Source organism: Notechis scutatus, chromosome 3 (assembly GCF_049901735.1).
Source record: "Notechis scutatus isolate UNSWTSFEM ecotype Mainland chromosome 3, rNotScu1.2, whole genome shotgun sequence".
NCBI classification, from domain to species: Eukaryota; Metazoa; Chordata; class Lepidosauria; order Squamata; family Elapidae; genus Notechis; species Notechis scutatus.
Genome location: NC_142011.1, coordinates 80,176,355 through 80,201,192, shown reverse-complemented (window position 1 = coordinate 80,201,192; position 24,838 = coordinate 80,176,355). Strand labels below are relative to the sequence as shown.

The 24,838-nt window shown below is 36.7% G+C and overlaps 1 protein-coding gene and 1 pseudogene across 3 annotated transcripts in view; both read left to right on the top strand.

Moving 5' to 3' along the window:
* Positions 1-10,721, top strand: part of ZNHIT6 (zinc finger HIT-type containing 6) — a 41,693-nt gene extending 30,972 nt beyond the window's left edge. For 2 of the 3 annotated variants that reach the window (XM_026674152.2, XM_087960563.1), the window contains 2 exons: positions 2,207-2,343; positions 10,473-10,721. In XM_026674152.2, the coding sequence (XP_026529937.1) occupies positions 2,207-2,343; positions 10,473-10,549 (214 nt within the window). In that variant the 3' untranslated portion in view covers positions 10,550-10,721. Of the gene's footprint in view, positions 1-2,206; positions 2,344-3,342; positions 3,414-10,472 lie in introns of all 3 variants that reach the window. The other variant, XM_087960562.1, reaches the window with a different exon arrangement.
* A 6,474-nt stretch (positions 10,722-17,195) lies between these two features.
* Positions 17,196-18,971, top strand: LOC148131250 (uncharacterized; annotated as a pseudogene).
* The last annotated feature ends 5,867 nt before the right edge of the window (positions 18,972-24,838 follow it).

Genomic DNA, 24,838 nt, shown 5'->3' with positions numbered 1-24,838 from the left:
AAAAAAAGTGGCTAAATACAAATTATTACAGTTATTTACAAATATTCTATTGTTTACTTATTGCTGTGAATGCATCATGGAGGGGGTGGGTGGGAGGAAAGGTATCTGGTATATACAATTGGTGTTAGACCCAAGTCATTTGGGTAATTCTAAAAATATGAGTAAATGGAATTTTTCTTTGAGGAATTCAGTTTGCAGTTGTTGGTATGGGGAGTTCAGGATTAAACTAAATTACTTTATTGCTTTATTGCAATTTGAATTCTGCTTCCAAAACAACCATTAATTCTTCCCAACACTTAATTGTACATTAATTAAACTTTCAAAGTTTGGTGCATGGAGTATTTTGCTGAATATTGCTAGATCATTATTGGGAAACTAAAAGAGCAATTTATTACTGAGATAATTCTTTGATCTTCTTTCTGCTTCTTTAATGGTATACTACATGATCCCATCTATCACTAGAAAATCTAGTGAGATAAAGTGATAATAAAACCTTTTCAAAAGATGCTTTCAGTTATATGGCCTAACCATACAACTTTTTTAAAGGTAGTAATATTCATTTTGCTTCGATACTAAAGGGATTAGATGTAACAGAATCAGTAATTTTTCTTATTTGGTGGGCTGTTAGATCCGATAATCTGCCAATAATGGTGAGCTATTAGATTCAATAACCTCTAGAAATGAAATGAAATTACATAAATGGGGTGTCTTTAAATTGAAAATTGGATTAAAAACCCCTGTGATACAACTTCCTGCACAGCAAAAGAGTAAGATAAGGTAAAACTACTGTGTCATTTTTCTATTTGCAAAGAGTTGTGGGAGGGGTACTTGTAATCCTACCTAGCATCATTCATAGTGAGAAATGTATCAGTTTTATTTGTGTTCCACCTGTGCGTGTTCAGTTCATACTTACATGTCTGTCTATCTTTGCTTTCATTACAATTCACGTTACATAAACGATTAACAAATAGGCACTTCAATGTATCTGTTTGGTGCATTCTAGCACTAACAGTTCCCGCATCAAATTATAATAGAAGACTTTAATTTGTGTTCCATGTGGAAATATACATGTAGGAGGAAAAATCTCAAGCATTTTGTATATTTCTCCCTTCTAACATTACTAACATTTTATCATTTTTATTTCTGTTGCTGCTTATAATTTTAGCATGTTGTAACTTACCCAGAGCCTTCTAAATTAGGCAGCCTATAAAATCTGTAAAACAAAATGAATAAATAAATGTTCTGTATTTAAAAATGGCTAAATTATTAGTTATGTCAGCTATTTAATCATGTTAATGTGGGTATATGCTTTTCTATGCATGCAGATTGATTTTATTCCTGCCCTGAACAGCGGGATTGGACTTGAGCATTTAAATTACTCTTTCCAATTTTTTGTTTCAAACAAAAACTTAATATGGAACATGTCTACATTTTTGTCAGAAAGAAATGGCCTACTGTTTCAAGATATTGTCATCTAAGTGAGTTGAAATTTGGCAAGAATTATAATAAAAATGCTAAAAATATTCTTGCTATTGGAAAAATCCTAAAAAATTTGTAGACATTTTTCAAAATTTAAATCCATTGATTAAGGCTTCATGGCCTGAAAATCTGAAATGTGATACAGTACATATTTAATCAAAGGCATTCTCTTTACTAAAGACATGTTAAATAAAATAGTTGTAACTCTCCCTCCCTCCTCCCCCCTTTCTCTCAGAGAATGCTACATAGCTAAGTTATTTCAACATCATAAGCAAAGCCCAAATTAGGTATTCCTGTAGCTGGAAAAGGAAAAAAAAGAACATATGATGGAACATCCTAAAAATGGACTATTTTTAAAGGCTAACAATATGGAATTGCACATTGCAACAGAATGTTGAGCTGTAAGAGATGTATTATTACCTCATATATTTGAATAAATTTTAGGGATTTTCCATTGATAGTTTGAAATTCACGTCTCTGTTTACAATAGAAGGTGGATTAGCACTGCATTAAAATATGTCTTGGAAAGTGACTCACCAAAGTACTAAAATATTTTCACATGTCCTAGAAAGCTGAAGTTTGATCAGCAAACCTGTCAACTTTTTTTAAGGCTAACATCTGATGAGAGCAAGTGAATATTTGTTCCTGAAAAAAATGTCATATTGTTTATGTTGGAATAATCAAATCTCTGTATAATACTTATTATGCTTATTATTCTTTCCAAAAGATATCAAGAATTGGATGCCAATAAAAGCCTTCTAGACAATTTGAAAGGGAAGGTTGTCATTGAATATCCAACTCTGCATGTGGTATTGCGGAAATTCACAACAGATATGGTGATTCTCGGCCAGAATGTAAACAAAGGTATTCGTTGTATATTCTAAATAATATTTGATGCAGTGAATAAACATGTACTTAGGTAGTGGTCTATGAATAGTTGTTTCAAAACAACAACAACAACAATAATATACAGCAAATATATGATTGGCACAGATGTTTATCTTTATAGTTAAATTTCATGTAACTTAATTGTTGCAGCTCTGATTTCTAACTAATTGAATTTTATAGGATAGATACCCTACAAATATTCCTCCAGATAATGCTCTAGTGTAGCACGTGTTTTAATGTCTGCAGTTTTCCAGAACAAATGACCCTTAGTTGGAAGTCTATGTATTACACAGAGCTTCAAATGTTCAAATTATGTCTGGGTATAAATTCTGCTTTGTGTAGGATGAAACCATTAAAATCCAGTTGAGAAGCCGGGATCCCTTCAGGGGCTATTAAACTTTAATTCTTAGGGATGCTTATAACAGTTAAGCAATTACTAAAAAGCCTTGCCCATTAGTTTTTTAAATAAAAGTTGAAAACTAGAATCAGTGTGATAGAATGAATAAAGTATATATACTCTCTGACATCCTGTCACATGATCTCTCAGACATATAAACTGCATTAGTTGTATAATATGAGGCTGAGAAAGACCTGGGGGATGAAAAATGATGTTTTTTTATACACAGGAGGAAAGTTGACATGAGCAAGAAGGGGGTGGGAAGTTACTAGTGTGTTCTATGATGACTTGGAGCACTATATATATATATAGTGCTCCAGGTCATCATAGAACACAGTTTGGGAATCATAGGGCTAGGACACAAAGAAATAGACAGTCTTGAGCTGCTGAAGAGTTATATGTTCCAAGGTGCCTGAAGAGCACCAAAAGAAGATCAGAAAATTGAATTTGAATTTGATAGAATTGAGTAAATTTTATGGGTTTTCTGTTGGTTGCCTTAAATACACTTCTGTCTTTATGGAATATTATTATGCAAAGAAAGAGAATGATACAGCATAGGATCTATCTAACTGGCACAGATATCCAGAGAGAGAAGAGGATGTAAAGGCACTAAAAAGATAAAGGTTATGCTATATGTGAGAGATTTCCAGTAAGTTTTAAGCATAGTTCTTGATTAACTGAAGAATTTAGCAGCAAACATATTTTAGGGGAAGCTCACTCATTTCAACAGCAATGTTACTGTTGCCAGCATATGGTGAATCTCTGAATTCTCATAAATTATTTGACAGCAGAAGGCAGAAGAAAAGGGAGAGTTAAATTTTGTTTGCACGCTGAACCCCATTTGTATTGCTATCCAGCTGAAAGAATAAATTTTACAGAAAAACCAATCTTTCTATTCTTGATACACCCTACATTTTTTTTAAACTGACTCAGTTCAGGAAAAGAGCCCTTGTATGCTTTTCTTATCTGATCATTTCTGATGCATAGTTATTTCTCTACATTTCTGATGTATAGTTATTAAGGTATTTCTTAGTAGAATTATACAGATGTTGTTGACATTTTAGTTTTTATTCTGTTTCTCAGTGTTCATTATTGCCTGTAAGTTTTCCATTAGTTCTGTTTCAGTAAAATAAGTGGTTCTTACTAGGGGGTGTGGATTCCTCTCTGTATGTAAAATTATTTGACCTTTGAGTAAGAGTTAATAATGCTATGAAAGGAGAATTGGGGTAAGCTGGAATGCACATGGAGCCGGGTGATGAGCACATCAGGAAATGAGTGATCACACTATGACATCAACAGCCAGGCATTAGGCAGTCCTGATTACAATATCTTTGGCTCCTATTCCACAGCATTATGTTGAAATATTGAAATGTGCAGAAATATCAGGACTCAACAGTTTTCTGTATGAATTAGAGAACTAAGAAAATCCTTAATGCAATACCACCTGACAAAATTATTTTATTAGCTGTTAGAACTGAAAAAATGCCTGTGTTGCTTTCTTAATACTTGCAGTAAAACATAGTCATGCCATAATTTCTGATTTCTGTCCCTTTTTGCCACAAAGGTGTTGCCCTCAATGGAAGGCAAAGCCTGAATTTCAGATGACCTCTTAAGGAAAAATAACAAAGTAATTCTGCGCAAAGTTCCTAACTTGGCAGGCCAAACATTTTTATTTCAGCTGAAACCTCAAATGGAGATTTCCCTCAGTCATAAACCTGTGGAAGTGATTCTCTCATTATATGTTTGTACCTATTTGTATGTACGTCCATCTGTCAGAAATGAGAGGAACACTTTTATGTTGAGCAACACAAGATAACATTTTTCAAGACAATTGCAAATCTTCAGTCACATTCATAATTATTGCTGATGTGTGTGTGTGTTAATGTTTCTATCAGATAATACTTCACATTTTAAATCTACCTTTTTGTTATTCTAAAACACAAGGCAGTGTGCAACATCCTGGGTTTCTGATGAAGCACGCTCTTAGATATTGAGATGCCTCATAGCAGATAACCCATATCTCATTGGTCCTGTTACAGAAGAGGTATTCAGCAGGTTCTGACCAATTCTGGAGAATTTCTGGTAGCGGAAATTTTGAGTAGTTCAGAGAACCGGAAAGTACCACCTCTGACTGGCCCCGCCCCCATCTATTCTCTGCCTCCCGAGTCCCAGCTGATTGGCTGGGTCTTCTTTTGTTGCCCTACATAGAAGAACAGAGCTGGAAATCAGATTCAGCCCCAATGGGGTTGGTAGGGAATGGGATTTTGCAGTATCCTTCCCCTGCCATGCCCACCAAGCCACACCACGCCCACCAAGCCATGCCCACAGAACCGGTAGTAAAAAAAAAATTAAATCCCACCACCGACCTATTGGAACAGAAACACTGTCAACTCATAAACTATTTCTATGGTCATTTTAGAGTTGCCAACAGAAAGGGAGGGGAGAAAGGGGTTTGAAAGAGCAGTGTGGAAGCTTGGAAATCGGAAGTGCATTCCATAAATAATTTTTCAGAGATAGTAACTACGTGACTAAAGTTTCTGCCATGCAAAAATCTAACTGGAGAACATGATTGATGACTCTTAGCTATGGATGTGTCTCATTGGAGAATATGAATTATGATACACTCAGGGGGTGGGGGAAAATCAGGGTCAAGGGTGACAATGAATTATGTGTCTCAGAGTCGGCTACACCCAAGCAGTGCCAGGCAACATGTTAACTCCCAATAAATCCTTTCAAGTTTTGGAAGTTTGGCTCGAGACTCATAATTTAATTGGGGTAACTGCCGGAATCCTGGCAGACATTATTTTTCCTTTCCTGATTTCCCAGCTGAGAGTTCCTACGTCATATGTTAATAGTTCCTTTAGGAGAAGCTTAAAGGGCATTTGTTCCATTTTCATATTTCTTTATTTGATTATAGAAATAATTTTACCAGCAAAATAAAGAGGGCGGGAAATAGGAATGGGAGAATGGAAAAATCTCTTTTTTCCATGCCCCAAAGATATTCTTTAGATCTTCTATTTAGACGACAGGGATCAGTCCTCAGTTCACGTTTGACTTCAAGACAAGTCATCATAGTGATACTGGGATGAGGATGAGGTTGATAATGATGCCACCAAAACTTGTTGTGGAACAATCCCACAGAAGGTAGGAATTTTTTTTCCTGTGCAAGAAACCGAAAAGAATGGAATCTCTTTATAGCTTAAAAGCTTTTGTCATCATTTTTGCTTTGAAAGTCTGTCTTTACCTACAGTCCCACTAAATTACTCTTTAGACAAAGAAACGGGGAAAGCACTGCCGGTTTTGACTTCTGGATTTTTAAAACTTCTGTATAATAGCTCTCCTTTGAGTGACATGACTAGGAGGAAAAAAAGGGGGGGGGGGCGTTTAGAAGGAAGGAATTGGCAACATTCCAAGATGCTGCCCCCCTTTTTTATCCCATAGGACTGCATTAGGGGATTGTTTTGTTTGGTTTTGTTTCCTCAGCACTTGGACAGATCTGGCTCATTTTCAACTCAGTCTTTCTTTTGGATAATTCTGCCCCCAGACCAAGTTTCTGTTCAGTTTTCAAAAGGCTTTCTTGCTGAGGGGCAGAGTCCTGAGCCCCTTTACATAATGGCTCTCTATCACTCTTTAGGTTAGGAAAAAAAATAAAAGGAAAAGGAAAGGCATGCTCAGAAAGTTTCTACTCCGCCACTATCCTGGCCAATTTTGTTTTCACAGTAGACATCCTTCCCCTTAAAGTAGATAAAGGAATAGAGTATCTGATTATGTGGTGAAGTGCATAATTTAAGCTAATTATTTGAAATGCTCCATTTTCTCTAAACACTTCTAAAAAGCCTTCTTAATGGAAACAAAACATGAGAAAATGTACCTGCAGACTTTCTTAGAAAGAGAAAGAACTCTTTTTTTCCCTTTTTCAAGACTTATTTAAGATTAGCGTGGAAGCTGAAGCTTCCATCAGATTTTGGAAACAATTATTCAGCTGTTCCATAAATTGGTCCCCATCTTAGAAAAAGAAAGGGGAAGGTTTTTATTTTTACAGTATCTGTGAATAATGTATCATTTTGATAATGGGCCTTTTTATGCCTTGATTGTTAGAAACTCAGAATGAGGAAAAATAATTTTGTTCTGCTGCAAATAATTGACACAATATCATAAAGACTTACCTTCATATTCACATCAAATTTATTTAGGTATTTTTCAGGTTCTCCATTTTAACTACAGGTGGTCCTTGAATTACAATCATTCATTTACTCAGAGTTCCAAAATTGTAACAGCGCTGAAAAAAGTAACATGTAACTGTTTTTCAGATTTAACAATTGTTGAAGCACCCCCATGATCACATAATCTAAGTTCAGATGCTTGCAACTAGCATGTATTTATGATGGTTACAGTGTCCAGGATCATGTGGTCACCTTTTGAGACCTTCTACAAGCAAAGTCAATGGGGAAGCCAGATTCTCTTTAACAAATGCAGTGATTCACTTAGCAACTGTGGCTAGAAAAGTTGTAAAATGAGGCAAAACTCACTTACCAACTGTCTTGATTAGCATACATTTTGGGCTCATTTGTGGTCCTAAGTCAAGGACTACCTGTATGCAACTATAGCCTAGATCCTTTGATTCTGTCTTTCAAAGATTTTGTTTCTACATCAATAATACAATACAGAGCAGGGTCCACTACTGTGTTGAGAGAAGGGAAATCAGAATTTCTAAATCTCTTGAAACAAGTGCATAATTTATACATGCCTCACTGCAAGAAGAATCAGGAAATCATGTAAATAGAGAGCAGAATTGATTCTAATTGGGCCATGAAAACCAAAATGCTTATCTTTCTTGAACTAGATAAATATTTTAAAGCCACTTAGATCAGGTCTTCTCCATCAAGATTTTTTTTTGTATTCCAAGGCTTCTATAGTTAAACCACTTTGAAATTAGGCAAGGTAGTTAATAAAATCATTGCCAGAAGTGATATATTCTTTATTTCCAGGTATTTTTCTGCCAGTAGAATATACAGAAAGAAAAGAAAAGTGCTCCTGAGGTAATATCAGATCAACATATAATCTCTTTCAGCAAGCCTTCAAATCTCCCATTTTTTTGAGCAAACAGAACTCTAGGAGATTAAATAGACAAGTATCGGTCTCGAATGAATGAAAGGTCATTTTCTGAATAATGATCCAGATCACCCTTCCATCTGGGGCTAACATTGAAATTCAATGTGATTCTGAAATTCCAATCATTAGGATTCACATCACAGAAGTTTTTGACATTAAAGCCTGAGCTCAGACACTAAATATCAGATTATCAGAATAAATTGCAGGAAAAGGAAATATCAGGTTTTCTCTGGCATAGTAATCGTATTTAGTCTTTGTCCTAAATGTTATAACTATATCTCACAGAACTTTTGCCCATACCGTTCCAGCATACAAAATACTATGAGAGGGGAAGAATCATCTTGGATGAAACAGTAATTAATAATAATTTTAGAACTTAAAACAAATAATAAAAGGAATGCTGATCTTTATCAAAATAGATATCCTTTTCATGAAGCCTGACCAAGCCCACTACTTTGGTATTATTACTTTCTGGCAGTTCCATTGCCAGAAGCATTCTGACCCATAGAGTAAAGGATAAGTGAGTCCCTAGAAATCAGCTCTTAAGGAACTGCTGTCAATAATTAGGGGCATTTGTTTGGTGCAGATTTGATTTTAGGTTGGGATTGACATATATCTATATACTGCTAAAACTCTTTGACAATTTCCAATTGAGCAAAAGAGTGCATCATAGGGTAACAATTTTTGGACCAAGGTACTTTAAGTGGCTAGCTTTTAGAATGGGTCTAAAATTTGGAACTCGGTACTCCCCTGAGATTGAAATTTTTTAAAAGTTGTGGTGGCTTCCCACAAGTCAGAGCAAGAAATGTGATTGTCATTTCCAAATTACCTGACAGTATTCCACAATTCATTGGGGAAGCCAGCAGTCTAAACTCAGTTGTGATCGCTGGTGTCCCTGCAAGCTTCCCAAAAGCCTGAGAAGTGTAGCGAGGGTGCAACACAGGTTGGAGAAGTGCGTGAAGATGTCCTGTGGGTCAGGATAGTGCATGAAAATGTATGAGTGGCCAGCATGAATGTAGGGGGACTGGGGAATGGTGTACAGGTCGGGGATACTTTACCCAAGCAATTTGTAACCTCTGCAGTTTCCTCATTGACTTCCTATCTGCAAGTTTTCCACAAGCAAAATCAGTGGGGAAGACTGCAAGAAATTGCAAGTCTAAAGCCAGTAGGCAAGTACTGTAAGTGGCTACTGCCAGTGGAGTGAACAAGGGAGTGCACAAGAAGTGTGGCAGTGATTGGGGAGGGTGTGCAAGGGGTAGAATCATGGAGAATACCTGTGAAGTGTGGCAAGGATGCGACATAGATGGGGAGAGGGGATAGGGCAGGGAGGGAATACAAGGATGTTGCATGGGATTGTGTGACTGAGCAGAGGGGCTAGTGTACAATGATTATTTAGCTGAAACAAAGGCCCAAATGGGTTGTCTAGTTCATTCTGTTTTTTCCTCTGTTCTCCATTTTATTAGTTTTGAGATATTAGCATGCTCCCCTAGATTAAAGATTTGAAATTATCTTAATTGATCAGAGGATAACAGAACTTTTTTTTTTTTTTACTGTTAGCAATGTTTGTACAGGTAGTACTCATTTAGCAAACACAATTTGGAACAAGCATTTCAGCCAGTCCTTGAGTATTAAAGATTTGTCTTTAAATGAATCCAAACTCCAGCTCCTCTTTAGGACAATGATGGTTTATTCAATATAGCATCAAACAACAAATACTCTAATCAGGCAAGAATGGCTAAAAGTCAGGCAAGGTTAGAGTTGGGTTTGAGTTTGCTCCCTTTTATCACCATTATCATGGGACATACCCCACCACACCCAGGCCTATACGCAGTTCTAATTCTGGCCATGCCTAACCCATTATCCCTAAATGCTATTAATCCTATAATATGTCTACATCCCTACCCTATTCCGACCATCACTAACTGACCCCCACCTGGTGCCATGTTCACCATGTTTTAACCAAAGTCCTAATTACCTAATTACTATATGTGCCCCAACCCACTTTAACAATATGCACCACATCAATACATGAAAAGAGCCAGTTCCAGCAGCCCCGCAGTTGTTGCAGAATCCATCCTCAGCTCTGCTGAGTCATTCCAAAGCCATCGGCCAGCAGAAATACAGATCTGGCAACAGCAGAGATAAGATGACATGGCCAGCTGACTTACTGCGAGGCATATTCGGAACTGACGGGCTCTGGGTGAACTCGGAGCCTGACAAAGCAACTCAGTGGTTAAGTGAAGTGAAACAGCAACTGTGCTTGTGAAACGCTAAGTGAAACAGCAACTGTGCTTATTATCTTACTTCAGCTTTCCTTTGTTTTACAGACCTGGGAAGGGCTTATATGTAAGGATAGGTACCAAAGTTACTTTTTCATCACCATCATTACTTTGAAGAGTTGTTGTACAAGGCAAATGAGGGCTATCTGTATTATATTGAGGACTATAATTTTATAGCAAATCCAGAATTTCTGCAACTCATTTACTCAGCTATTTATCAATATTGGTGTGTTTATAGATAGGCACATTAGTGGCAGATGCAACGAGATTGAGTAAATAGCAAAAAATGTATAAATATATTTCTTTTTCCCCTGTAGAAATCAATAAATCTAACGAAGACATGATCAAGGAAAATTCTTCTTCTGAAGAAGGAGAAATCCATGATAGCTCCTGAAGATATCAGTGGACTACAGATTGGAGTACTTTATATTACACATCATTTTGAGGACATATTCCGCAAATATATTCGTTTTGAATGTTATTTTTATATTAAAAATTCAAAATCACTAAAAAACAGTACAGACTGAACATTCAATAAAGATTAAAGGATCAACTATACAATAGAATTTTATAGAATTTGCAAGCTTGCTTTATTTTCGCTTCTTGACCTGAGTTAGTGTAAATATTTGTTGTATATTCATGTCCCTAACCAAAATAGCTTCAAGAGTACCTTGTAGATCTGTGATGGCAAACTATGGCACATGTGCCACAGGTGGCACGCAGAGCCCTCTCTGTGGGCATGCACACCATCACCAGCTGCTCTTATAGTTTCTGGCCAGTTGGCTTTCGTGGGCACTGGAGCACCAGAGAACAGCCTGAAAATCAGCCAAAGAACAGGCTGTTTTTTTAGTTGTTTTGGGGCCTTTTTCGAGCCATTTTTGGGGGCCGAAAATGCCCAGAAAATGACTCTAAAAAATGGCCAAAACAGGCTGTTTTCCAGGCTGGTTTGGGCCTGAAAAAATTGCCTGAAAATGGCCAAAAACAGCCCCCAAAATGGCCAAAAAAGCCCAAAAAACAGATATGCGCTCACCGACCAGCTGCTTTTTGGTTTTCTGGCGCTCCGGCACACACACCTGCACCTGTATGCACACGTGTTCGGCACTTGGTGCCGAAAATGTTCGCCATCACTGTTACAGATGTATCATAAATACATTAAAGGATCCAGGTAGACCTCGCATCTCTAGATTGCTCAATTTTCAAGCACTTGTTAACTATTCCACATAGTTGTATCATTTATGGCTTTCATCACATTCAAACATTGAAGTCACACTTTTAGATTTACTGTGTATTTATTCCATTTCTTTATGCTTAAACCATGTATTCAAAGCAAACCTTTTTAAAAGTAGATATTCACCAAGATATTTCTAAATGGCTCAGTCACTTCTTTTTACTTCCATTTCTCATCCATTTATTCACATCACCAAATAGAATGTTTCCTGTTGATTGCATTATTAACTCAGTATTACACATTGTTTTCAAAATTTTTCCTCTAAATCTTCAAGTAAACCCATTCCTGGGATCAAAACATGGATCAATCCAAAATCATCCAATTGATACACTTCGACATATCTTTTAATTCATAACTCTTCCTACATCTCTGCTTTCATGTCTGTATTCAGCTTCACTCCACAAAATTAACTATCTTCAATTCAGATCTATTGTATCCTTCCTCTTCCTTCTTGTTTCACATATCCACAATGTATCAATTTTTAAATTTTATTTTATGGATTAACTCATATTTCTCCCATATTCCAGATTGCAGCATTCCATACTAAGATTAAGGACCAATGAGCTTTAATATATTTTAGTTCCAGCTATTTTAAAGAAGATATAGGATAACCATGTTGGCAGAGTCAATAAAATTAAGAAATGTGACACTTCATTTTTTCAAGGTCAAGTTGCTGCCATTTGTTGTGGCAAACATATTTACCACAAGGCATTTTGGTGGTGGGGGAATGTTATTGAGGATCATGAGTCAGAATCTAGTTAATCCACTTGTTGCCTTTGTTGTTTTCAGGTCATTTGTTGATGTACCAGCGTTGGAATGGTAGGGAAGGAACCTAGAATAGCTGGAAAAATCTGAACAGCTCTAATTATTTGCAAAGGTATGATATTGAACTACTAAACTACTTCAATCATTCAGCTCAACACTGGCATGCCTCTGCGGTAATGACCTATAGCTACAGTACTTAAACGTTACTATTTTTTTTAGTTAGTTTAGTTTTCACTGGCTATCGCATACATATAACAAGAATACCCAGTTCCTTTTCTATTAAATAAATACCAAACCGAGCCTTGCTGATCTTAGATTTGTGCCTTTTATTTTTCCTGTCTAGATGCTGTTAAATTCCATTCTATTCAGCCCATAGCTCAAGTCAGTCTGGAACACTTTACAATTTCTCATAAGTATTTAGCCAGACTTCCCAGCTTAGTGTCAATTGCAGACTTGCTACACATCCATCAACCCTGCCATTCAAATCATTGATAAAGAAGTCGAATAGCACGGAATCCACAACTTGGAGTCCTGGGGACCCTATTCAGTTCTTCAAGCCAAGCCAAAAATGGAGCTAATAAAGAGCACTTTGGGTGTCTCATTCAGCAGATTGTGAAACAATCTGTCATACTTTACTGTATTATTAAGAAGAATATTACGAGAATCCTTTATAGCAAGCAAAAGACACCCATGTGCCCTGACTGTATCTGCCAAATGGACATGCTGGTGATGGACTTCAAATAAATACTTAAAAAGCAGCTGACAAGAGTTTTGATGAATAACCTAAAATCTCAATAACTTAACTGCTCTATGCAGTGGCCTCTCTGGGGAAATGATGAGCATCTCATTAACTGAGTCATTTAAAGTTAGATTGGACAACACACTGGAAAAAACTGCCGTGGTAATAGCAACTTTAGCTCTTGGGTTGGTACATTTGTAGCTTCAAGATACTAAATAAACATTAGCTCATTGTCCTTGCCTGAAAGGGTGAGTAAATGTTATTTATTATGATAACTTTATTGTCTTGTTTTTATAAAAAGGGGGAGAGTGGGTTATGTAGCTTAGCCCTTCATTGTTCCAGGGCACAAAGAAATACCAAAGCAGTAGCTAAGCTTTTTAATGGTTTTCCAGCCTGTTTATTAGATTAACTGCCTATACAGAGGATCCCAAGGAATAGGGATGTGAAGATCATTTATATGTTTGGGCCCACGATCTGTTTAACAAAATATTATCGGCACTCGCTCTAGTCTAGGTGATTCCCCAGTATCTTACTTTTTCGTGGAGATCCCTGTGATTAGTTTAATAGTAAGTTTAATTAGTAGTAGGGATTCATTAAGATGGGAGGAAAGGAGGGTCAGGTCTTGCCTCTGACTCATCAGAAGTATTTCTGGACCATCTACTGGAACTGTGGTCCTTGTTTGTCAGATCTTTTGCCGAAGGAAAAACTGAATGAACTGGTCCTCCTGCTGACGAAGTCACTTTTGAACTCACTTGAAAGAAGCAGCATTTGAAATGAACTGAAAAATAATTACAGTATTACATAACTGAAAGAAAGTGGAATGTCATCTAGTGTAACATTTGCTGAACCCACCCAGATGCGGACTGTATGAGGGCCTTCTCTGTCATTCCTTTTGGGTTACCCAGTATGGGAAAACCAAAATGTTACAGGGATAGGAGAGAGATTAAAGAGCAGCACTGCTACTCACCCCTTGTAACATTTCAATGGTTTTACTATTATTATTGATAGTAATATTGATAGTAATAGCAGTGGGCTATTACGCAACTCACTATACTGAATGAATTCCCTTATCCTACCAAAACAGTAGACAAATACAACCCACCATATCAAAATTTCAAGATATGTGTTTTAAAATAAATTTATTTTTTAAATAAGGTGGGGAATTTAAAAAAAAAAAAATCGAAATGCTTATTTAATTTTTAAATTACTTTTTGAGCTAACTCTTCAAGTTTAGATACCTAATTCTGCCTGTGGTTGTTTTACCTCTATCTTTTTTGTTTCTTTTTAAACATGTACGTACAAATTAATATATCACACTAGTTATGGTAGGACACAAAATTGGTGGTTTAAGTGTAACCGTTTTCTCAGGCCAAATATGTAGCTTTTCTTTTTAAAGATGCCAATTGTAATTTTTATTTTGGAACAATACCCATGAAATAGATGTGCGGTGATGAGAATCTGTGTAATTCTACTTAATGCAAATTAAGGCCACATAACATTTTATAGCAGAAAGTTGCAAAGAATCCTTTTATAACCAGTGATGCTACTCCGTTCAAGCTGCTTTTGCTTACAAATACTGCATTCTTCCTTTTATGTTCCAAGCTATTTCCCGGAAAACATTTTTAAAGATATTTTTTTAAACTCATTTTTATTTATATGGTTGCTATGGAATTTGGTTGAACTGCATGCAGATGCAGATTGTGTTAACAAGGGGGGGGGGGAGGAACTGTGTATTCCAGCGAACAAAGATTAGTCTGTGTTTGTATTAGAATGTTGCTATGGAAGAGCATATGGTTTTATTTCATGAAGATTTGCAATGAAGTGGAAGGAAATCGGCATACAAGAGAAACTGATAAGAAATGACCATAAATGCCACAGTATGTCAATGTACAAATTGATTGCTTGGACACGGATGATAAAGTAAAGAAAACATCATTTGGATTAGGTAGACTGTTTTTCTGCTGAATTGTATGATTGGGTAACCAGCCTTTTAATTCTGCCTTGCCCAATACATTAGAAATGGCTTCTTTTGTAATATTGTGGTAGTTGAGATCAACAGTTCCCATATTAACCATTTAAGCTGAAGACCCTGGTTGTGTTGGGTCCAACATGCTTTTTCTTGCCATTTCACAGTGAAAAGTTAACATCCTTACTACTATAAAATTATTCCGCCCCTTCCAACACTTCACAGTGAAAAGTTAACATCCTTACTACTATAAAATTATTCCGCCCCTTCCAACACAATGTTCTCCTGTAGAAGCACACAAGAGCGCAGGTACTCCTGCCTAATGATTAATACTATAGGAGGCCATTGAAGTTGCCACTTTCTATTAATAGACAGAGTGTACTATTGTCTATATAATGCTAAGTCAGATGTTTGTTGAACTATGAGACATTGGCAACCTTCCAAGTCTGCTTTCTTCTGAATGGTAATTGAACCAGAGACATTTCTATTCTGCAAGTTATCTTTATAGCGGGACCTGTTGAGTAACACACACACACACACACTTGCTCAATGTACTTTTTGATTAAAACAACATAAGCTAATTTATGAATGTTTATCATAATTTATGAATTGCTTATACTAAGATGCAAATCCTATTTATTAATTCCCTCATAAGCATCAACAGCAGATTTCTGGGAATTATCAGAATTCCCTTCATACTTTACTCTTTCTATGATAAGATTCTGTATATTTCTTAGTCAATAAGCATATTCTCCAAGTGATGCTGGAAGAAGGTAGTCATAACTATGAGGTTTCACACATTGTTCAGGCAATGTTAGAATTAGAATTCTTTTATTGGCCAAGTGTGATTGGACACACAAGGAATTTGTCTTGGTGCAAATGCTCTCAGTATACATAAAAGAAAAGATACATTTGTCAAGAGTCATAAGGTACAACACTTAATAATAGTCATAGGGTACAATAAGCAATCAAATCATATTAGGAAACAGTCAATATAGATTGTAAGGATACAAGCGACAAAATTACAGTCATACAGTCACAAGTGGGAGGGGATGGGTGATAAGGAGCAATGAGAAGATTAATAGTAATAGTAGTGCAGACTTTGTAAATAGTTGGACAGTGTTGAGGGAATTATTTGTTTAGCAGAGTGATGGCTTTCAGGAAAAAACTCCTTGTGTCTAGTTGTTCTGGTGTGCAATGCTCTATAGCGTTGTTTTGAGGGAAGGAGTTGAAACAGTTCATGTCCAGGATGTGAGGGGTCTGTAAATATTTTCACAGCCCTCTTTTTGTTTATTTCTTTTGTTCCATCCTTCTTTCCCTCCATGATTGGTTTATTTCAGCAGCTGGTGTACATTTCAATCTGTAATTTCTACAATGCAGATCTGAAGAGCTCACTAACAGCTCTTGATTATTTTTTGTAAGCCAAACCATTTTATCAGTAGCTGAGAGTCAGGATACTAGGTTCCAACAAATGCATTCCCTTTCCAAAACAATTGTCACTCACTATCCACGCATAAAACAACCATGTAGCTTCACTTTATGTGCTGGAAAGCATCAGCATCTTTGTTAGAATAATTTGGAAGTGCTGCAGCTACTCTCATTATCATCTAATTGGTAATTCATTCTTAATTTGGTTTAGACTGCAATGATTGATTTGTATGATCTTCATTTTCAGCAAAGGCTGAGGCCCTGTTCCCACAGTTAACTGGGTCAGTGGGCGGTGGAGGTGAGGATGTGTTGTGGAAACATCAACGGAATAGGGAAAGGGTGCAGAATACGGCTTCTGGAATTCTTTCCAATCCCTTTTCCAGCAGTGACCAAAATAGAAGTCTGTATTTTCTTTTCTGCTGACAAGCAGGCTTAGAATGAAGAAGTGAAGAGCCTTTCAAGGGATGTTCATCTAGAATAATTTTTCTTCTGGAGTTCCTGGACAGATCTTGCTCATTGTCAAATTCTACTTTTCTTTCGCTGATTTCTCCTGCCACACCACATTTGGTCCTATTCCTGTTCAATTTTTGGAGAGTCATCCCACTCACAATCAGAAAAAAACAGGGTCCATTTACAGAATTCTTTCCAAAAATTTTGTTGGGTTGGAAAGAATAGAAAGGGGTCCATTGGTCCACCAGACTCATTGATCTTTTGTAGATTTCATTGCAAAAGTATAAATTCACTTTACTTGACTCTTAACAAGTAATCCTGCCGTGTCTGTTAACTACTTGCTTAGCCAATCGCAAAAGAGGTACATATTGATGTAATGAAATCTTGTTGGAGTTCTCTTGGCACAAAGACTCATGGGATGCTGCCTCTTCTTGAAAAAAGTAAGTGGATATCCTGTTTCCAAAATGAGCCCAGTCAGGGTAATTCTGTGATGCCAGACCTACCAATTAGGAGTTTAACTGATAAATAAGAAAATTGTGAGAATGGGACTAATATCAAACAAAACACATACAGTGGGGAGGCCTGGTACAAATGATTTTTCAAAACTTGTTTTTTCCTTTATTACTGAAAAGATATTTATAATTTTAACTAAATTAATAATAATAATAATTAATAATAATAATAATAATAATAATAATAATAATAATAATAATAATAATAATAATAAGTTACAGCTGGTGTAACAAAGCACTGCATGGACAGCTCCTTTAAAAGATCCAAGGAAAAGTAGATAAGGAAAAGACCTGTTTATGGCTGACCAATGGAACACTGAAGAAAGACACGGCCTGATTCTTGCAGCCCAAGAACCAGCCATTAGAACGAATGCAATTAAAGCCAGAATAAAAAAATCTGCTGATGATCCCAAATGCAGACTCTACAAAGAAGTGGATGAAACCATCGATCGCATACTGAGCTGTTGCAAGTCAATCGCTCAGACTGACTACAAATCACATCGCAACACAGTCGCTCAGATGGTCCATTGGAACTTGTGTCGCAACCAGGGGTGGGATTCAATTTTTTTAACAACCAGTTCTGTGGTTGTGGCTTAGTTGGTGGGCGTGGCTTGGTGGTCATGTTATTGGCTGGGCGTGGCCAACTCAATATCACTCACATCAAGGCATGCATCTCCTCACCTGGCCTCTCATGACTGTGGGGATGCTGCAAGTCGTAAGTGTGAAAAATGGTCATAAGTCACTTTTTTCAGTGCCATTGTAACTTTGAATGGTCACTCCACCAAGCAAAGTACCAGCAAAGGAGGGGGAAAAAAACTCCAGAGAAGTTCCAGAGACAGGAAGTCTAATCCTGCCAAGAATGTAAAAAGTGTTAATGGAGAGGCAGTTTCTGTAAGCAACACCAGAATGTTTCCTACCTGCTTCCTTACAGGATTAGGCCAGTAATTTCTTCTAACAACCGGTTCTCCAAACTGCTTAGAATGTTACCAACCGGTTCTAGCAAATAGGTGCGAACTGGTAGAATCCCCAGATGGTCGCAACTACCATCTGCCTGTAGCAAAGAACTGGTGGGATCATAAGCCTGAAAAAGTGGTTGAAAATGAGCATGCAAAACTACTGTGGGGCTTCCAAATACAGACTGACAAAAGTTTTGAAACACAATACCCCGGATATCACGATTGTGCAGAAGAAAAAAGTGTGGATCGTCAACATTGCCATACTTGGTGACAGCAGAATTGATGAGAAACAACTTGAAAATATCACCAGATATCAAGACTTGAAAATTGAACTACAGAGACTTTGGCATAAACCAGTGCAGGTGGTCCCAGTGGTATTTGGCACATTGGGTGCTATGCCTAAAGACCTAAGCAAGCACTTAAAAACAATTGGTGCTGACAGGATCACCATTGGTCAGCTGCAGAAGGCCACTTTACTAGGATCTGCTTGCATAATCCACCAATATATCACGCAGTCCTAAACGCTTGGGAAGTGTTCAACTAGTGATTTGTGCTATGAAACCCAGCATAGTTTTCTCGTTTGCTGTGTACACTGTTGTTTTTTGTGTCAAATAATAATAATGTAAAATAATAATAATGAGAAGACAGGAACAGACAGTTAAGTGCCACCTATGTAAAGAAGCTGAAGAAACAGTGGACTACCTGGCAAGAAGATTGCAGAAACTGTCTACAAGCAGCAGCATGACAAAGTAGCAAAAATGGTGCATTGGAAGAACTGTGGGGCCATAAAATAGAAAAAGTCATAGAAAATGAAAAAGTTAAATTGCTCTGGGACTTCAGAATCCAGCCAGGCAGGCACCTGCCACATAACACCCGGACTTAACAGTTGTTGATAAGACAGAAAAAAAAGTCTGGATAGTGGATGTGGCAGTGCCTGGAGACAGCAGAATAGAAGAGAAAGAACTGGAGAAGGTAACAAAATACAAAGCCCTGCAAATAGAAATAGAACGACTATGGCAAAGGCAAGCAAGGGTAGTACCAATGGTAATAGGCGCCTTGGGTGCAGTCCCAAAACAACTGGAGCACCATTTGAACACCACAGGCACTGACAAATTTGTCATTGGTCAATTGCAGAAGGCAGCTTTACCTGGAATAGCTTCCATCCTGCGGTGATATCTTTTTTTTTAAGAGTTTTTTTTTTAAACAAACATACACATACAAAACATAAAAACATAAAACCATCTTCCATTTTATATCCATTTTATGTGTCAGTTGCTTACGAATCTTTTGTGCTATCCTTTTGTAGTCATTACAGTTTATATCAATTTTCACATTGTCAAACTAACATATGCTTATATATTTATCAGTTATTAATCATCCATGACTAAGCTGTTTATTCCATCCTTTTGTACGAGATATTCCAAATTTTATCTTAAAATTTATGTTATACTTTCAACCAATGGTTATATATATCTATATTATGTTTTATATCAGTCTATTAAATTTCTATCCTGCGGTGATATCTGTAACACCATCAAACATCCAGATTTGTCCTTGGTAAGGACTTGATAGGTAGACAAAAAAGCCAACCTCAGTCTGAACATCTAGCTGACTGTGTTGTTGTTGTTGTAGTTGTTGTTATTATTAGCAATTTAATTGGCTCCAGTAATTGGTATATAGTTACTTCTGTATTGCAGATGAAATAAATCGGTCTTCCTGCAATCATCTGGCAGAATCTGTAGATTGCCTCCAGTTTCAGTTCCATTGTTTGTGCTTATCAAAAAAAATTGATTAAATTTCATTGTTTTTTCATTTTCATACATTTTGAAGCTGCTTCTCTACCAGATTCCAGGAGTTTTGTTCCTTTAGTGAGACTTTGCAAATTGTTCAATCTGATTTCAGATAATTTGAATGCAGAGAGTGGCTTCTGTCATTGCTATGATTAGATTAACATCAATATTTGTTGTAAAAATTATCATATTCACAGACGTAGAGATTTTTAATGTAGTATTTCTGGATTTTATTTTCATTATTCTGAAATGCCCGAAACATAGAAGAATGAAAGAGGATTTTTTTAAAAAACTTACATCATGACTATTATGATTCAGACATCATGATTCATCAGGATTATAGTATGTAATTAGGAGATGTAATTCAGAGCCAATTTCATCCAATTTACAAATCAAGCTGACATCAAATTGGAAGATGAAATAATCAGATTGGATGCATTTTCATTTTATCAAACCAGTTACATTTTCCAAATAAATTTAGGTCAAATCGAATGAACACTGTGAATCAACAATTTGAATCAGATCAGATCTGCATGTATTTGCTATTTGTTAACTTTTTCATTGCCAATGACCACTTGTACATTGTTTACAATACAAATATACCAAAATTAAGACCAACTGTAATAAAATCAACAGTCAAAAACATATTTTATATTTATTTTTTACCCATAAACTTAACTTTGAGAGATTAGCTCAAAGTTACCCAATAAGTCCTTGATGAGAGGCAGATTTGAACCTAGGTCTACCCACGTGTAGTCTAAAACCTTAACTACATTACTACTGAGTTTGAATCGTGGTAATGTAGAGTTATTTTTTCTTCAAGGCAAAGATTCTGGAGATGAACTTGGCCTTCATAAACCATCAGCCATCTCTTGTAGCTAGATCGTTTTAGCTCTTAGTTGTTTGAGGCAGGGAGGAGGATATTGAATTGCCAAAACTTGTTCTTTACTACCCTCTCTCCCCTCTGATACAATTTTACATAAATCAATACACTTGTTAACCAATCTGAACAATTCAACACTATCTGATGTCTTGTTTCCTTGAAAGCATGTCCAAAGATGTAGTGTATTGCAGAGGTTTAATAAGGTTTAATAAATTAAACTCTGTTGTGACCCAAATGTTGGCAGCAGCATAAGGGATGTGTATGGATATGGTTGTGGATGAAACAAGTGAGCAAGTGAAGACTTGGGTGTTCTGGTATTGTGTGTTTTTTCCTGTTTAGCCTCTAAAATGACAACATAAAATTCTTCATGTAATTTGTAATGTTGGGAGGAAAGAACAGAGGGAGGAGGGAAGTCCCTGCTATTCAATGATATCACATAAACACCCAGTAGTAAATCACCGTGTTGCTTCAACTGACATAATCTAGCACATTGCCTTAATGAGAAGGCTTCTCTACTCTTTTACTCTGTTGCAGAACAAGGGTGGCCCCTTGTGGCTCCCAGCCAATTCAATATTGAATAGAAGCCCACAAGGAAACCCTTATTTCTCATTTATCCTTAGAGCTGAAATTCAAACCTACTCTTACTCTCTTACTCTTCAATCAGCCCCACGTAAAGGAATGAAATAGGGCTCACCCAGTGTTAAAAGTGTACACCAACTATTTCATAATTGAAATTGCTTTCTTTCCAAATACTCTTGGGAATTGCAGCTTGGTGAGGAGAGTGATCATTTTATTACCTTAATGCCTCATAGAACTACAATTCCCAGTTAGAAAGTAATCGTTAAAACAAAATAAATATGGCTCTGGAGCAGTGGAGAAAGAATTGAAGTCAAGGTGATCAGAAGTGAGAAAATTGTAAGGAGATAATATATCTGAGTGTTGAGACAAGAAGAATGACACATGAATAATAGGAGAAAACTACATACTTCCCAGGAATGTTGGTTGCCATTCTAACAATGATTTTTCCCCCTTTAATTGCATAGCATTAAGAATATGTTGTCGGTAAATCTGCTTTTGATTTTAGGATGGAAAGAGAAAACTATGCTTTATAAAATTCCAAGAGAGATTGATCTATGGGATCTACATAGAAACAGAACACCTGACATAAAAATAATTCTTTCCAAGCTAAAACTAGCCTACTAGGTGATCTGGCACAATCCAGCTGGACAATAAAGATAGCCTTTGGTGCACCACAGTTGAAGAGGTACTGGGTTATTTCTGCAAACTCTAAACCAGAAGTGGGGAATGATAGCCCCTTCATGACTAGTGGACTTCAACTCCCAGAATCCCCAGCCCTGCTGTAAATGATGACCTTTGCCCTTATCTAAGTGCCATGGAATAGGAATACCATGTGCTTCCTGACTTTCTGGGCTGCATCTTCTACCTCTTGCACTCACTTTAGTGTAGACAAAAGTTCTTCGACCCCTTTGACCTAAGCATTGCATGATAGCTAAGCATACAGTAATACTACATTACTCTGCTTGCGCAGAGCTGCCAGAAAGCAAGAACAGTTAAGGCAAAAGGGGCGACATGGGAGTAAGGCTTGGAGATTATTGGCCCCTCCCATAAGACATAAAGGAGGAGCAAAGGGACATGAGCCTTTGCAGGAAGCAACTTTGTTGGTTGGTTTAAAATCTGAAGCTCAATGTTGACTTTGTGCTCCGTCTGACCTTGTACAGCTAATTGGCAATTTAGTTATTGACAGCATTTCAAGGAAGATAAAAGTGGGTGCTTAGCCTTATCTCAAAAGACTGCGGCAGACTTCTGTTTGCCACAGTCTGGGATTCATTATGGGCTGTGAATGCATATAATTCACAAGCGTTGAAATAAAAACAAAGGTTTTGGGGAACAGCATGTGATTGTTACTGTCTCAGGAAGCCTTGGTCAACTTGGTGGTTATTAGCCTTTTAGGAACAGCAGTTTCTTGAAAGATCGTGCTTCTTGCAAACCCCAGTAATATTTTCTCTCGTATAAAAGCCAACATGTTGGATCTTTAATTCTGCACAAATATGATTGTTTGACATTGTATCAATGATGTTTTTGAAGAAATAAGAAATGGCTGAAATGTCAGAGGGTCAGTTAAGTGTGGAAATAATTGTAAATACACATGACAGGCTTCATCAAATGCCATGTGACTTCAGGTTACCTACTCCAATATAGAGGAACATTTGCAAGTGTAAACATTTTAATCATAGAGTTGCTAATAAAATGATGAACAAAAGTGTCCGCAAAATAATTTTTTGACTAGCAAAACTTTGCAATCTTGAAAAAAATCTGGCTGTAATATTAAACGGTCAGGAAAATTTTTTTTATCTTGTTCCTTTGCCGTGCTTCACAGTGTGTCATTATATTGTCACAATGTTTGTGTAAAGCAGATTGAGTTCATAATATGTGAGGGTTTCAGACATTAGAGTGGGTTTTGGATTTCTGTACTAATCTCTACATTATGCTAGATCTTTGGTAAACTGGTTTTGTGTATGTTGTTATTCATCATAGGTACAATCATTTATTTAGTAAACGTTCAAAGTTATCACTACTGAAAAAAAATGACATATTACCGTAGTCATGTGATCAATATTTGGCCACTTGGTAACTGCCATGTATTTATGATGGTCCTGGGATCATGTGATCACCTTTTGCAACCTACTGACAAGCAAAGTCAATGCGGAAGCCAGATTTACTTAACAACTGTGTTACTAACGTAACAACTACAATGATTCACTTAACTGGGGCAAGAAAGATTGTAAAATGAGACAAAACTCTCTTAATTGTCTTTCTTAGCAACAGAAAATTTGGGCTCAGTTGGCATAAAGTGAGCAACACTTAAGTCTACACTACTGTATCAATTAGAAACATCAGAAAAGAACTCTGCAAAATGCCAACACTTATGATGTGACATTCTATGATCTTGGACAGATCATTATTTTGGTAAAATTAATTTGTTGTTAAATGTAGTTCATTTTTAAAGATGCTCTTACAACCGAGCCAAGATTTTATTGTTATATTCTTTACGGTTTAATTTGAGAAACAGGGTTTTGCTATCGGTTGTTCCTGCTAGAATGAAAACTGGGAAAATGCATATTTTAACTGTATTGAGATTTGCAACCTACCTTTTTGCCTGTGGGAGGCACTGAGAGCATTGAAATTACTAGGACTTCACTTTGTCTAAAAGGATGTCAAGAGCAGCATAATAATTTTTCTGACAGACTGGTTACAAAAGCCCAGCAAGGTTAAACAATCACATTCCAACAGACTGAATCTCTGTGCTGAAAAATCCTGGTTTATCCATAAGCACGCTGCCTTTTTTTTTAATATATTGCTTTTAGAACAATCTCTATAGCGAAATATGAAAATCACCCATATCTATTTTTCAAAAGACAATTTCATAAAATGGGGGAATCCACAGTCCAGCAGAGGACCAGTGTACACTTTAGGTTTTAGCGTCTTGCACTTCGGATTTAATAACATTGCAGATAGCTAATCTAGGAAACGCCTCTGCTGAAAACCTTTGGGAGCCATTTGCAGTCTAAATATTGGACCATGGACCAACGGCTGATCTGGATAAGCAGAAGATTATTGTAGCCCTTAAAGTGTGCAGGATTCCAAATCTAGCTCCTGCATATGATAATTTATTCTTGGTTACTGATACATTGACTGTCAGTAACATTCAGCTATAGAACAGGAAGGCAAAGTTCATTGTTGCCAGGTATAGCTGAAAGAGAAGTGTTTTAATTTTTTCTGAAATATGAATTCAATTAAGTGTGGAACAGAAATTCACAGTGACATTCTATGAATTAACAAACTGCAAAAATTGAGTCAACAAATGCATCCATGTTATCATAAAAAACTAATTCACAAATAGACCAACATGCAGAGCATGTTGTATTTTCATTCTCTGGATTAAAT